Source organism: Rhamphochromis sp. 'chilingali', assembly GCF_963969265.1.
Source record: "Rhamphochromis sp. 'chilingali' genome assembly, chromosome: 18".
NCBI classification, from domain to species: domain Eukaryota; kingdom Metazoa; phylum Chordata; class Actinopteri; order Cichliformes; family Cichlidae; genus Rhamphochromis; species Rhamphochromis sp. 'chilingali'.
The window spans coordinates 5,719,330-5,736,017 of NC_137945.1; the positions used below are offsets into that span (position 1 = coordinate 5,719,330).

The window sequence follows — 16,688 nt, forward strand, 5'->3', positions numbered from 1 at the left end:
TAAGAAATGGATAAAGCTGTTGGGAATGGATTAGCAGCCAGCGTGAGCTCACTGGACCTGATTTGTGGTCCTTCAGAGACTTTCTTGGAAATATATTGTTTACATCATAATAAGGTTCTCTCTCTAGGAAGTGATTTTTATGGAAACTGGATTCACTACACTTCCACTGTTTGTTTGTAGCCATAAGTTGTTTGTATTCATAGACGCACAATCACATCTGTGCCCTGAAGTCACGCACTGGAAAAAAAAAATCTGTGTGCAAACAGCTGAGCTCATCTTTTGGTAAATTGAGTAGCACTCTCCACTCAGGTGTGATAAATTCACTTTTTACAGAAACAGCAGCTTGAAATAAAGCAGAAGACTGCAGATAAAACTAGTGAAGCAAGATTTCTGAAAGAGCCGAGCGTCTTCTCTCCTGGCAGGTCTACGATTTCCTGGTGCTCCACATGCACTCTGCCCTCGAAATGTTTATGAAAGCTTTGCTTAAAAAACAAAGCCGGGATGTTTTATGGATGTCTTGGTGTGTTTGATCTATAAATGTTATTGTATTATTGTATTTCTGATCCTTTTATTAATGGCTTTATTCTTCTGGTGTTGCTGTGTTTACTGGGTTTCGGTAGTTTTGTATTTGTCAGGGTGCTTTTATTTGCCTCAGTATTTTCCTTTGGGTTCCTCCCTCTGTCCTCTCTCTCTGGTGGTGCGTCTGCTTGATCCCTTCATGTTATTATGAAGTCTTCTTGTTTCAATGTTTTTGTCTTTGTGTCCCCTTTTGTCCATGCTGACTGGTGTTTTGTGCTTGCTCTGGTTCTGTTTGTTCTTCATGCACTTCAAGCTCTGGAGTCTTTTTCATTTGGATATTTTCATTCCCAGTTTGGACTTCCTGCTGTGCTGCTTCCACTGAGGGAAGTCTGAGAGTAGAGCCACTGGACTGCTTGCAAAGTGTGAACATTTCAGAGAAGGATGACACTTTACTACTATTAATGCTACTTCTCTATATTTCTACTAAGAAGAAATCAAGACGTTTAAGATAAAGAGCCAAAAAGGACGTTTTTGAGTTACAACTTGGTAACGACAGTCGTTTGATAGAAAGTGGAACAACATGAGACACATTGTTGGAATGTTTTCACAAATAGCTTTTACTTCTATAAACTTTAAGAAAGGAATTTTTGATTGATTTTCCTGCGCCGGCCCGCTGCTGATCAGATTGGACTAAGAGTTGCCCGTGGACTAAAAAGTGGTTGAAATGTTGAATTTAGGCTCTCGCTTAGTCATCGTCTCTTGAGCTAAACGGAAGTTTAAGTGAGTTTGAACTTCTAGGAAAAGCTAAGAGCCATGGCTCCAAAGACAAGTATGTTTGATGTGAACTTGATAGCAAAATAAACTTATTAAAGTAATCATTATTTGCCAATCTTTTAAATATTTGATTTAACTTTACTCTTAGCTGAGTTCGTCTCTTTTCTATTCTCAGTCACTCATTTTTTTATTCTCTTGGCTCTCTTGATGTCATAGAGAGGGGAGATGGAGATGAGCAGAATTGATGCTTAAAAAATGAAACTAAACAAAAAATAAGCTGAATGTTGTATAAAAATCTTTTATATAGAGACAGAAAAGCTGCATCATTGGTTGATTTTGATGTTTTTCATGACATTTGATGACTTTAAAGGCATCTGCTGCGGTGTAATACTTTCACTTGTCTCAGAGCGACTGATATTGTAGCCTCCCGGCGTCCTTTTGTCTTTGGATTTGATTTGTCTCCCGTCTCCGTGGCAATCAAACAACAATCAATAATTAGCGAACTGGTGTGAGCCAGTTTAACAGCATTTAATTGGGACAAACAAGGAAGTATTAGCACATATTATCCCTGCAGCGAGGACCGTGGGGTGCTGTGATTGATCAGCGGCCGTGTTGGTTTTGCTGGGGGTGGGGGGTCGCCTAGGCAGCCACGACCTCCCTTAGGGACTGTAATGAATTTCTGCATCGCTGCCTCTCCACGCTGACCTCTGCCTGTCCGTCCATTAGTCTCTGCTGCTGTCACTAATCCACACTAATACTCATACTCGGTCTTAAAATCATCATGTAGTCACATAACAGGAGTACTGATGGTGTCATTTCACTTGTCATGTAGTTTATATGAAGAGATATGTTACCTACAGCTATACTATATGTTTTTCCTCGGTGGTCAGCTATTCATGTACGCGTGACTGATCTGTGTACAGTCAAATTTTTGACAGAAATCAATGAATTTTCTACTATTTCTGAGTCTTTTATAAAGAAAAAGCTACTTTTATTCGAACTGAATTACTAATACCTCAGATGACTCCCATGGTGGGAGTGCAGAAAGGAAAAGATCAAACCCTGCCTGTTGACGGTCACAGTATATACAAAGACTGCTGGGTGAGGTGCTTCCTGAATCAGATGTGATTCAATGAGCAGCTTCTTCTAGTTGCTTTCTATGGCCTTGGGTGATGTTTTGGACATGTAGTGTACAAATGATAGCACTAAGTGTATTTACTCGTGTTCCCTGCTGGACAGGAGTCCAAAAGCCAAGATGAAATTTCCTTCCCCAGTCATCCATCACGGGTCTCTCCAGCTTTGTTTCTGGTCTTTCAGGTTTTCATTTGGGACCCTTTATCTCCAGAAATATAAACGTGACACCCAAGACAGAGGCTCCTCCTGCTGTGGTGCTTAAACCCGACATGAATGTCAAGCATTGATGTTCTGATGCCAGAAAGCGAACAAGACCTTGGTGTGCTGCAGAACAAAACAAAGAATAACATTATAATGATGATCAGATTATCATACGACCTTGAAAGCTTCTGTATGCATTGGGGAAAAAACATCATGTAGCATTTGACTGTTGAACTGCAGAGTCTGTGCAGTGCATAACATTATTCCCGTTCTCATATTCATCATCTCCATTATTCATTATTCATTTCATGTTGTTTTATTTATGTTTATGTTCTTAATTAACAGTCGGACAGAAGCATTAAAAGGCTGTGAGAGACAGAGGAGGCTGGGTGACATGAGACCAATGAGGCTGCACCAGCTTATATAAAGTGGACCTGTTATGCTTTTCCTTACTCTCTGTGCTGTAGGTATGTTTTTAACATGGCTGAAATACTACTGCCTGCTAAATACTGAGGTCAGTGCATGCACAGGTAATCCCAATAAAGCACCATCTCAGGAGTTTTGGTAACACTTTATCATAATGATCATTAATAAACAGTAAATTGTTAAATAGCTATGTGAAATTTAGTATATAGCTATTGGGGTGTTAACAAACAATTAGATTATCCTGTAACTCCTATTATTTTATAATAACCGGTGTTATTATTGTGTCATAAAAAGTTGCTGGCACCTCAGACACAAGGACAAGGCTTGTGTAAATGTTGGCCCCTTTGCTCATGTGGCCACAACAGTGAGACAGATCATCCCTCTCACAGCTTCAGATTCCACCTGTGTCCGACTTCCTGCCCACTCCTGTGAAAAACAGATCTGATGCCATTTGAACAGAGAGCCATTTCTGGGATCCTCTCCTTGAGAGGATGTGATCAACTCTCATGCAGCCACGCCCAGTGTGTTCTCTGACTGTAATAGCTTGTAATTGTATCCAGCATGGCCACAATGCCAATGTTTATTTATACGCTCCAAGCCCAACATGAACAGCTCAGATCAAAGCAGACACACTGCAACGCATGTGTAACGACACACATATTGCTCTTTACTGTCATAACATCCAATCCACAGTGTTGTCTAACAGCCTGACAGCTAGCATACATCAATATAAAGCAGTGAAAATATCAGATACAACTTTACAATAATGGAAAGTCCATGTGAGGATTAATAAACTATCAAATTTCTAGTTATTCACAACTGTTACAATAAAGTGTTACCACCATTATGATGTCAGCAAAAGCAGATTTCCTTATATGGTCATGTTAGGCACACAGCTCGAGTACAGAAGCCCCACCCACCTGCTTTTGAAAATGTCTCTTTACGAGGGGCAGCCAATGAGAAGAAAACTGTATCAACAGGAGGGGAACAGCTTATTTCATACACTGACGGCTGCAATAAGGCCCAGTACTGTGAATCAGGGTTTAAAACAAAGAGTGGGAAATCAGCATAATAGGTCCTCTTTAAAGGAAAACAAAAACCGTATAAGCAACCAAAACGTGTTTGATGGACACAATTTCTGGGGGAAAAAAAGATGAAGGGAAACACCCACGCACCCTCCGCTGGCTCTCTCATTCTTTATCTATCTCTATCTGTTCGCAGGGGACATCACTCAGAAGGGTTATGAGAAGAAGAGGTCCAAGCTGGTCAGGGCATATGTTCCACATGCTGGAGGTAATTTAGCAACCTCTGACTCCCCCACACACTCCCCACGCCGCGAAAATATTCCCATACCGCTAGTAGAGAATCGATCTGGTATCATGACAAATACAGTGGCAATGATACTGTACTCGACTCTATCGATTCAGTCTTCAGCCGCCGCCATTAGTGAATGTAGGTTAGGACTCCCTAGAGCTCAGCTTGGGCCTGCTCCTCTTTATCTGAACGTGCTGCAGTCGCTGTCTTCAAACACACACACACGCCCTACAGGCTCTCCTGCAGCTAAAACACACACACACATATGTGTCACCCAATCTGGTTTATCCTTATCGTATATCGGATGATTTAGCAATAACGGCTCACTGGATACTGAGGGATGTTCTATCAGAGAGCAGAGAAGCAACTGCCACATTTTTCGAATTATTATTTTTTTTACCTTCTTTTTCTTTATCAATTCTTTCATTTTAAGATGCCAGAAAAATCTAATTTTTCTGCTGAGTCAGATCATCTCCATGTTTATTTTTCTTTGTTGGCCCTCCTATCTTTTGCTTTTGTCAAACGTATTTGTGCACGTGTGTGTATGTCTGTGTCTCTCTATATATGTATGCATCTGTCGCTGCTTGTCTGCTTGCCTCTGTAGGTATGGAGGGGCCAATGTCTCACCGGGCCCCCCTCGGCCCTCCCTCTGCGGCCCGTTTCCACCGACGGAGAACCTCCGGCACCAGAGACGAGCGCTACAGATCAGGTACGGAAACTACAGCTGCATAAACACCACCATCGGATCACTGAGGCTTCTTATATAGTGTCCATATTCACCTCCTCTTCATTTTCTCTCATATTTCCTCTTCCAGCAGTGGATACTCGTATTAAACAAGGTGAAAGCTTCAGATATAATGAAATCAGCGTATGTACAAGTAATCCCTGTGAGCCTAGTTCAGTATTCTTAGTATAAGATGAAGAAGGATTGTGTAGTATGCAAAGCTACTATAGCAGAGGCCAAGAATAAAAATACAGAGCTGGTAATGAACAGAATACATTCCACTTTAAATGCATTAAGAAAAAATGAATTCATAAAGCAGTGTAACCATGTTACTGCACACACTTGGCATTCAGTACTTATGATTAGAAAAACAGAAGTATATCAGATCGCGCTGCTGGCACTGTGGTAGTTAAAATGAACTTGTTGCTCTTTACTGTGAATTGAAGGATGATTACAGTCTGGCTTTATTCATGTGTAAACTGTAATTTTCAGTTAATACATTACAGGGACTTGCAGTGTAATCAAAATGGATGAGACTTCAGCGGGTTTGTTTGTTGGAAAAGACATAGATGGAGGGGACGGTGCACTTTTTCCACTTTCATTTTTTAGGATAACTTTCTCCCTCCTCCTTTGCATGAATGAGACTGTTTACCTGTCTCTCTCTCTCTCACTCAGACGTCCACACTGAGGCGGTGCAGGCTGTGTTGGCGCGACACGTTGAGAGGAAGGTGGCGGTGCCCATGCCCTCCAAGAGACGCTCGCTGGTGGTGCAGACCTCCATGGATGCATACACGCCTCCAGGTGACGACACACAGACTGAGACACACACCTGTATTTGTCCTCCATGTATTTTTCTGATTGAGATGTGAAAAAATGAGACAACATATACTTGTGACGGTGGATTAAAACATTAAAACTGCAAGCTATAACAAAATACGTCAATAAAGTAGAGATAAAATATGACAAACGAGAAAAAACCCCAAAGTAAAATATAATAAGGGAGCTCAGTAATTTAACTTATAAACAGAATGTGTGAAAGTGGCTGCGTAAAGTTACACGACTTAACAATATTGAACTAAGAATAGCTCAGTGGTTCAGTTTAACAGGTCATGTGATCTTCTGATGTGCACTTTTGAGCAGGAGATTAGAAGCAGCTAAGCGTTGGATTGTTTTTTCATGTCTTTAAAATAGTGTTTAGTTTAAAGTACCCAGAAGGTGCACACACTCATACACACACTCATACACACACATGCTGTGGTTATCTCCGCTGAAATGGGTTGCACTAAGCCGAAAATTTGACCCCGGAGAGGCAGGCCCGAGCCCAGACGGGATTATGTTGTAATGCCGTGTCTCTGCTTTCTCAGACGTTTTCCATTCTGACAGAAACACACTCATCTCTCCAAAAAACTGCAAACATGCACATTTCCTGAGGCGCTGATGGTTTTACAGTGAAAACAAACCACAGACAGATGTAACGTTGCACGCAGTCAGCTACTGTAAATGCGATCTGCCATCAGAAAAAGGAAAAACACCGATTAGTAGCTGACTATTCTGCGTATTTGCAACTGCAAAAAACATGGACGAAGGGGGAAAGTCGGAGCTGACCTTTACCTCAAATATGAGCTCATTAGATTGAACATAATTGGAGTTGACGGTATAATTTTGCTGCTGATTGGATTTTAATGGAGAAAATGTAATAACTTTGTTCACTGCCAATTTGCTTTTTAACCTTTGAGAAAATTCTTAAGCGATCCCGACATCACCCCAAAGGCTCGTCTTACTCATGAGCCTCAGTGGTCGACACGGGACACTTACTTGCTTCCTGTTATAGGAAAGTCAGAGCGGAAACTGAATCCCCATGTTATGTTTACTGCTCCTCCGTGTTCACACAATGAACTCGTTTAAAGAAGTAAATTCAGCCTTTTTCCTAAAGTGCAGCCCAAAGCCAGTTTTACCTAAATTGGTTCTCGTGGTTGTTACTACCTTAGCTGACTAATTATTGACATTTTCGCCCAAAGCTCATCAAACTTCAGTGGTGAACAGAATTAATCATGGTCTCCAGGCTTTTTCTGAACCATTGTAATACTGACTGGAGACAATTGTCTTAAAAACACTCAATTCAGATCTGTTTCTTATTACCAGGCTCAGATGTGGATCAGTAGTCATGGATTAAATGCCACGCTGGGTATAAATGAAGGGATGTGGGGTGGCACAGGAGTGGGACCTCAAACAAGGGAGGCGAGCAAGCCCACAGGAAATCAGAATGTTTGATCAGAAATAAATCCAGCGTAGAAAATTGGTGTAAAACACGATTTTCAGGCGCATGTGCAGCCACACGGGTTAGGTGAAAAATAATATGCATCAAGAGATTTGTATGCTTCTAGTTTTTCTTTTGCATAAATAGATATGTATAGATATATTCTATTTATCCAAAAAGTCGGAAAATTACTATGTAAAAACAGCCAAAGCATGAAAAACAACCCAGCTCAAAATGACCTTAATGTGACCCAAAAAGGAGCTTTGTGAAATGGAAAAAAGTGCAGGGCTCATTGTATCAAGACCTAAATATAAATACAGGAAGAAGACAAAGTGCCTACTGGTTCAGTAAATGTTGTATGAGGTGGTTTGGGGTATCCATTTATTAACCATAGTCTTTCTTCACAAGCACAGTTATGTGGATTATCTCTGTGTTAGCTGAATTCAAACTGAATGATGAAAAAACAATTCCCTTGGCGAGTAATATAGACACATTCCACAGCTGCAGTTCAATAATCAGGCCAGAAAAACACGACTTCACAGGAAAACGTCCACGATTACATCACTTCGAATAACAAAAACAGTGCAATTGCTGTACTTAGGTTAACATCCCGCGCTCACTGTGTTCCCTCTGGGTCTCGATTAGCTCTGAGCTCATCGTTGTCCAAATACATTCTCCATGATTATCGCTGGAACCTACAGTTTGTATTTCCCCCTCTTCGTTCTGAAGCCCTGCTAACTTCTCCGTAACTCACACATCTCGTAGTGTCATCAGCTAGTGTCATGAAGAACGTAATATCAAGAAAAACCACAAACAGACATGCAAAACTAAAAAGTTAGCAATTTCAACCTTGCATAAAACACATTGAGCAAAAACAACTTTATCGCGTTATTTCTTTACATTTAGCAGCACAAACTTGATGCAACACAACCTGTCCACTTTGGTCAGAGCTATTTCAAATCCCATAAACAAATGACTTAACCAGTTTCTTGCTAAGAAGAATTTTAATACCATTCTCATTCAAGCACTTAGTTAGGGCACGGTTAGCTTAGCGTAACAATAAGAAAGTGAGCCTCTAATTCACTAAATAAGATGTTTTATCTGATTATTTCTCTAGAAAAACAAAGAACCAAAAAGGATTAGAGCTGGGACATTAACACAAACTTTTCTCTTGAGCTAAATTGGATGCCGAGCTAACCTAGCAAACAAATGGCTCTGGCGTCATAGCAGTGTTTATCATTTAATTTAGTTGGAAGAAGCTAGTCTCCCAAACTGCTGAATTGTTTACTAATATTGTTTAAAGGTCTTAAATTGTGTTAGCACTCATTTCAGTTCCTGCTTATTTATTATTGTTAGTTTTATGCTGTGAAAGTTCTGTTATTAACATATAATGGCGGCTACTGACCCTCACTAGGTCTGTCCCCCCTGTGCTCAGACTCCTCGTCGGGCTCAGAGGAGGAGGCGGGGCCAGGTGACGACATGTCGGGCATGGAGCACTGGATGAGCCGCCCTTCCCAACTAGGCCCCGCCCACCTAGGCTCCACCTCCTCCTCGTCCTCGTCCACGCAGAGCGGAGGCAGCGGTAATGCCGGACGGCTAGCCGACTCGCTGGCGCACATGCACATCTCGCACCTGGCGCACGCGCACCTGGCGCACCTGGGCCAGTCGCACCACCAGCAGAGCCACCTGTCACAGTCGCACCACGGTAAGACTTCAGTCCTCTCGTGCATTTTTCCTAATACAGCTCCAGCATTTTGAATTTTCACCTGTGTCTTTTAATAAAGGTGATTCCTAAAATGAGGAAATTCATATAATTTTTATTATAGTTTAACCCAATGATTATTACTGATAAAGCATTTGGTCTACAAAGAGTGAAAACAAGGTAAAAGAGATCAAAGAAGTCAGTTTTCATTTTCTGACACAACTGAGGTTGTAACAAGGAGGACTAGAATTTCGTGGGTCTTGCAGTACCGTTATGGCCCAATAGGAGTGCAGCCCAAGAGTCTTTGCAGTAATACACAGTATTTGACTGTGATACAGCTGTTTATTGCTCCTTCAGGTATCGGCCACCTGTCTCTGAAGAGGAAGGGAGCGCTTAGTATAGCGGAGAACGGCGGCTCTCTGCGACGGTCCTGTGAGTTTGGCTCCGACATGCTGTGGCCTCCGCCGCTGGAGTCAGAGGGTAGGTTTCACCTTTTTCAGAGTCTCTGAAGATGCAGAATGCCTGCAGAATGCCTTAGTGAGTATAAACAATCAAAATAATGCAGCCTTTAATCACCATTCATGATAAGACATGATAGGTGGTAACCCCAACCTTGAGTTTGGAGAAAGGCAGAATGTGTGTGAATGTGTGATGTGAACAGTTTAAAATTACACAGAATGACTCGGGGGAACTGTTTAAGTAAAGGTTAGGGTTACATTTAGAGTTGGAGTCACCACGGATGGCCGAATAGACCTCAGCAGGTTAAGAGAAGAAATGTCAGCTATTCCCAAAACAGTATGTGGACATTAAATCGTTTTCTTATCAATTTCCGTTTTTAAAACCTTTGAAAATGCACTAAATCACTCCATAAAATGTGGAAGAAGACTGTGAGGTATTGACTCAAGTCGACTTGATGCTTAGCTGCAATTTTGTGTAATACCAGTGAGTCAATGCAACTTCTCTTTAGAAAATAGGTTTGGCTGAAAAGAAATATATAAAGCTAAACAGCTGCATATCTTGAAAAAGACTGCACACATGTGCTGGTAAAATGCTGCCCCCTGGTGGTAAAAGGTTTAGTTTAATTCTGTACAGGATAGCTACAAAGTGCACCTTTAATATGACCAAAAATGTCTGTTGTTATTGATGTTTGGAGAAGAAGTTTTCCGTTGAAAGCTTTACACTTGTGATGTTTTGAAGCGCAGCTATTCCAGACCCTGCTGACTCCTGTGTTTGTCAGGGCTGTGACCCAAATCAGCAGTGAAACAAGATGACCATCAGAACGTGTCTAATTGCCCGTGGACTCTATAACACACGGCACTTGACAAACAGAGCAGTGATAAAGGTGAACAGTGAGTCACCGCTGTCTGTTTCAGCTCTCTCTCCATCTGCCTCACAGAGAACCACTCGGCCCCGCCGGACGTGACGGGATACTCGTCGGACTCGTCCCACTCCCACACTGAGCGTCACCACATGGCCAATATGGGAACCATTGCCAGGAACACGCAGAAATACGGCAACGCGGAGCGCATGGAGACAGGCGATGGTAGGAGTCACCGCCAACGTCACACCTTTAGCCAGCTCCCAGCTGGAGCCTCTGAATAAAAATACTGGAGACCGTCTGATAAAAATAGCAACTCTTTAATCAGGAAGTGAGCTCAAATTGGACCAGTGCCTCAGAGAACTGGCCAATTACACGGTTTGTGTTGATGTCAGTCCCCTGGAAGACAGATTGGACTTTTTTACCATTTATTTTTCTAAGCAGAGCTGACAGAGCACCTTTGTTGTTCTTTCTTCAGCATGTTTCACAATCACACAGTCAGTTAGAGAGCTGAGAGCTCCTCAGAATAATCACAGGCTGTGGTCCACTTAGCAGAGCCTTGTGCCAAAAATACAGAGTTTCTAATTCAGTGCCTTAAAGGGAAGCCAATCTGCAAATTTCCATCTTCATACATTTATTATTGGCTTGTACTTGATTAGTATTTTATTATTTACAGTCCAAATTAATCCATATTTATCATGTACCAGGCTCTTGGTGCAGCACCCAAGTTCATCTTCTGTCAGAAACAACCTGCTTTAGCTCCTCCCTCTTTAAGCCAGCTTTCCTCAGACCCATGTGCTCGAGATGACCTTATAAGGGATATTCTCACATGACATCATACAGAGCCAGGAGTCTAAAAAACTGTTGAAATGCAATGTTTAGACTGTAGATTGTACAAATGTTGCAGTGCTTCAAGCCTGCATTCTGTTTAATAGACCCAGAGGGGGGACGCCTCCAGGTCCAAAAGTACCATATTTCACTAACCTTGAATGGTTAATGGTTTACGTTGGCTAGAAATGTGTTCCCCTCGTGGTTAAAAATCGAGGCCCTCTTGCTTCTTATATTAAATCCTCCATTAGGAACCTTGGTGTTACAGTTGATCCAGCTCTGACGCTGGACACACACGTTAAATCTTTGGTTCGCTCTTGTTTTTACCATTTAAGAAATTGCTGAGTCCCATTGTGTCACGTTCTGAATTGGAAATGATTATTCATGTTTTTGTTTCATCTCGCTTAGACTATTGTAATTCCTTGTTTAAGGTTTAAGTAATGCCTCCCTTGAATGAATGCAGGGTGTTCAAAATGCTGCTGCTAGGCTTCTGATAAAGCATCACAAATACTCCCCTGCTGATTCAACTGCATTGGCTCCCTGTCAAGTTCAGGGTCCAATTTAAGATCATAATCATGACTTATAGGGCCCTGCACGGTGTAGCTCCAACTTACATAAGTGATCTTCTTCTTCCTTATCACCCCAGCAGGTCCCTGAGGTCTTGTGACCAGGGGTTGCTGGTTGTCCAGCATACAGGGTTAAAAACAAAAGGTGACAGAGCGTTTGTATCAGTGCTCTCAGACTCTGGAGCTCGCTCCCTTTGAGTTGGAGATCTGTGGACTCAGTCATGTCTTTTAAAAAGCAGTTAAAAACGCATCTGTTTAAACTCGCTTTTGGTTGATTTTGTTTTGTTTGAGATTTTAATGTCTGTTTTCTGCCTCTGTAAAGCACTTTGTGATTTTATCTTGAAAGGTGCTATATAAATAAAATTTTACTTTACTTACTTTACTTTACATCATTTATATACAGTCTGTGGTTTAAAACATTCTGAAGCTTGAACTGTTTGCTTACAGGACTGACAAATTCTTTATTTCTCTCTCATATATAAAAGAACGTCAGAAGAAAAGCAGGATCGTTCATTCAGTATTTGTCCAGGGTTTACATCACAGGCAGCATTTTAGTCTCAGTCTTTGCAACACATCATGTAACACTGGAGGTTTATTTTAGTTTTCATGATCGTCTTGTAAGCTGTTCACATCACCACTTTCCTTTTTGCAGGTGTTCCGGTCAGCAGTCGCGTGTCGGCTAAGATCCAGCAGCTGGTGAACACGCTGAAGCAGCCTCGCAGACCTCCACTCCGAGAGTTCTTTGTTGATGACTTTGATGAGCTTTTAGAAGGTAAAAACAGTCTTTCTGTTCATTTTAAAAAAACTATCCCCAAGTGATTCATTTAATAAATCACTTTAATAAACACATAATGAGCTTTGCTACAGGTCAGTGTGCAAAATCAGCTTTTTCAAAGAAACACAGCTCAGTGCTGAGGTGGCATTCATGCATGCAAATAAATGAACTGTGAATATTAATTTTGCAGGTCTCAAGAAATTTTGGAAAAAGCTGAACGTCGTGTAAGCTGGTTAAGTCCCAGAAATTGCAGTTCCTTCAATGACCACTCAAGGCAGGATCCATGTGGGAGTAAATTCCCATAGACTCCCATGTTAAAAACATTACAGCAGAAATAAACCTGTTGGCAGCTGACAATAAGAAACAACATTAGTCAGTGTAGCTAATTTTCTCCTTCATAAAAATTGCATGGGGCTGAAAATGTTTTTAAACAAACCATTTTAAATTTTATTAGCACTTAAAAGTTATGCAGTATTATAGGCCACACTGATTTTTGCAGAACAGTGCGCCCTCAGGCAGGTTTGTGCTGGTCCTGTGTGGTTCATAGCACTAACATAACATGTAATATGTCTCAAATTCATAACACGTGGTAAGCAAAGTTCTTCTCTTAGTATCTTATTCCATCAACCCCAACTGTTGGCGGCAAATGGCGTCCCGTCCCTGAGCCTGGTTCTGCCAGAGGTTTCTTCCTGTTAAACGGGAGTTTATCCTTCCCAGTGTCGCCAAGCGCATGCTCAAACAGGGATGTGCTCTTCTCTCTATTATTTTAGGGTCTCTACCTTACCTCTACAATATAAAGACCCTAGGTAAACAAGTGTGCTAGCCTTAGCACTCCAGCCTTTTATGGTCCACTCTGACTCCAGAAACATCAAGCTGTGAACAGACATTAGACTGAATTTTGACGCTTCCAAACAGAGTGGACCATAAACTTTGTGCAGATCAATAATCATCTGCTACCCTTTAAAAAGCTCTTTCTTTGAATTAGTTCATGACAGTTAAAGAACTTTCAGAATTTAAAAAAAATGGGAAATGCAGTCAGATTTTTAGTTTTAGTTAATAATAATGAATAAAATAATACAGGAAGATGCTGGGCAGTGGTAACCAATGTGACCAAAATCTTCATTAATGCTGAGAACAACACTCACGTCCATGTAAAGAACTGTCTTCATGTGGACACTCCAAGTCATGGGAAAGGTTCATATAGAGCACAGATGTGTTGTTAAAGAGTTAAAATTGTAAACGTACTGAAATATTTCCTGCTCTTTGCTCGCCTCTCTCCATCTGGGAGTGTTTTCTCTCTGTTTCTTCGACTCTCTGGGAAACTCATACTTTTGTCCAGTTTTGTGGTCTTTTAAATCATATCCTGGAGTCATTTGACAGTGTGTTGTAAACATGTGTGTTATAATCATACAACAAAATTTTGAGCTTGGGATTGATGTAGCGGTTAAAACTTCCAATTGACTCTAATTCTATTTTTTATGGCACTGGCTGAAGATTGAATCCAGTCAAATCCCTCCCCACTGCTGCCTCGCTCTCAGCCTCTCTGCAGTCTGAACTCAATATTAAAAGAGATAAAAGATTGTTCACGTCCCCCTCAGTACATCTGTGTTCATAAAAGTTGTTTATGTGTTTTTTTTTCACGGCCACACTTGAAATCAAATAAACAGTAAAAGTTTGTGAGCTGTGCACTCATGAAACTCTCGGCCTCATCCTGTTACAGTCCAGCAACCCGACCCTAACCAGCCTCGGCCGGAGGGGGCGGAGATGATGCCAGTGCGAGGAGAGCCGCTGGGGGTGGTCACTAACTGGCCTCCTTCTCTGGAGGCGGCTCTCCAACGCTGGGGAACCATCTCCCCGAAAGCCCCCTGCCTCACCAGCCTGGACACAGCAGGGAAGCCCCTCTATGTGCTCACATATGGTAACCACACACTTAGTGCTCACTCATTCATGTCCACCAGAGCTACAGTTGGATAAATGTTTTGCTAGTTCAAGAATTTAAAAATGCACAGACATGCATGCTGGTTAGGCTGAATATGATTCACACCAGGGGTGATGTACGGCCGGCCGTATGTTGCACACTCCTGATCTTTATATTTATAATTCTTAACTTGTTTCATCTGCTGCTCACTACAAACAAGAACAAGCATTACATTTGGACTCTTAACTGTATTTTCATAACTTTTCCAGCTCTTCCTGCTGATAAAAACCTCTCTCATGGCTATTCATCTTTCTTTGTCACAGCAGCTTTGTCACAGTTAAATATGTGACTTCTTCACAATGACTGAAAGGGGAGTTTAACTGGTCCTGGCCTGCTTAAGATCAAAGTGGGCTGTATGTGGCCCGCAATGTAAAATGAATTTGACACCCCGGCTCTGACGCTGTCTGGAGTGGCCCTGCTGTCAGACCAGTAAATACATTTGGGGCTATTTGGCATCTGTTCTTGTTTGGTTACGGTTAATTTGCCATTTGTCAACTTGTCAACAACTCCGGTGACACCTTAACCCCATTCGCACATACAGAGGGTGATAGACTGAAGTCTGCTGACAGAGAGAAGCTAGTGCAACCAGAAATCGGTGAAAAGGGACCTAAATGTGCCTAAATAAACTTAATATAATATTTTAATTTTATTATTTTAATCTCTGAAACAAACTGCATGAAAGTGAAGTTGTTATTAAACCACTGCTTCACTTTTTTACTAAAGAGAAGAGGAGTGTGTCATGCAGGAAAGTGGTGGAACAACACAAGATAAACCATCCACAGAAGCATCTGGTGGTTTTGTTGGCCCCTCTGTGTCCCCCTGTCTCTGGTGTCTGTGATGGTTATTTATCTTTTTGGTTACTTTGAAGGTTTCTTCACTTCCTGCTCAGTATCCCGCCCACCCTCATTAGTTTCACCTGGTCTCCTTTTCAATCACCGCCTGTTGTGTGCATATGCAGTCCCCTCTTTCCTCTTTTCTTTATGAGATCATTTGTTTGCCCTCTGTTGGTCTGCCTCTTCATGATTCCTCTTTTAAGAGTCATGTTGGGTTTTTGATTTGATTTCGTTTGATTTCTTTTGGTTTTAGCAAAAAAGGGGACAAAAAAGTTTGAACTCTTCTGTTACAGCTCTCATAGCAAAATAAATCCCCCTAAAATATATATATATATACAGTGGGGCAAAAAAGTATTTAGTCAGCCACCGATTGTGCAAGTTCCCCCACTTAAAATGATGACAGAGGTCAGTAATTTGCACCAGAGGTACACTTCAACTGTGAGAGACAGAATGTGAAAAAAAAATCCATGAATCCACATGGTAGGATTTGTAAAGAATTTATTCGTAAATCAGGGTGGAAAATAAGTATTTGGTCAATAACAAAAATACAACTCAATACTTTGTAACATAACCTTTGTTGGCAATAACAGAGGTCAAACGTTTACTATAGGTCTTTACCAGGTTTGCACACACAGTAGCTGGTATTTTGGCCCATTCCTCCATGCAGATCTTCTCGAGAGCAGTGATGTTTTGGGGCTGTCGCCGAGCAACACGGACTTTCAACTCCCGCCACAGATTTTCTATGGGGTTGAGGTCTGGAGACTGGCTAGGCCACTCCAGGACTTTCAAATGCTTCTTACGGAGCCACTCCTTTGTTGCCCGGGCGGTGTGTTTTGGATCATTGTCATGTTGGAAGACCCAGCCTCGTTTCATCTTCAAAGTTCTCACTGATGGAAGGAGGTTTTGGCTCAAAATCTCACGATACACGGCCCCATTCATTCTGTCCTTAACACGGATCAGTCGTCCTGTCCCCTTGGCAGAAAAACAGCCCCATAGCATGATGTTTCCACCCCCATGCTTCACAGTAGGTATGGTGTTCTTGGGATGCAACTCAGTATTCTTCGTCCTCCAAACACGACGAGTTGAGTTTATACCAAAAAGTTCTACTTTGGTTTCATCTGACCACATGACATTCTCCCAATCCTCTGCTCTATCATCCATGTGCTCTCTGGCAAACTTCAGACGGGCCTGGACATGCACTGGCTTCAGCAGCGGAACACGTCTGGCACTGCGGGATTTGATTCCCTGCCGTTGTAGTGTGTTACTGATGGTGACCTTTGTTACTTTGGTCCCAGCTCTCTGCAGGTCATTCACCAGGTCCCCCCGTGTGGTTCTGGGA

The 16,688-nt window shown here is 41.8% G+C and overlaps 1 protein-coding gene across 3 annotated transcripts in view; it reads left to right on the plus strand.

Moving 5' to 3' along the window:
• The window catches only part of LOC308385443 (disco-interacting protein 2 homolog C-like), a 79,788-nt gene that overhangs the window by 22,253 nt on the left and 40,847 nt on the right, over window positions 1-16,688 (plus strand). Inside the window, exons 2-9 of one of the 3 annotated variants that reach the window (XM_080864324.1) lie at window positions 4,276-4,347; window positions 4,973-5,077; window positions 5,768-5,893; window positions 8,785-9,054; window positions 9,409-9,531; window positions 10,448-10,594; window positions 12,416-12,535; window positions 14,259-14,456. In XM_080864324.1, coding sequence (XP_080720450.1) covers window positions 4,276-4,347; window positions 4,973-5,077; window positions 5,768-5,893; window positions 8,785-9,054; window positions 9,409-9,531; window positions 10,448-10,594; window positions 12,416-12,535; window positions 14,259-14,456 — 1,161 coding nt within the window. Of the gene's footprint in view, window positions 1-4,275; window positions 4,348-4,972; window positions 5,078-5,767; window positions 5,894-8,763; window positions 9,055-9,408; window positions 9,532-10,447; window positions 10,595-12,415; window positions 12,536-14,258; window positions 14,457-16,688 lie in introns of all 3 variants that reach the window. The other 2 variants (XM_080864323.1, XM_080864325.1) reach the window with 2 other exon arrangements.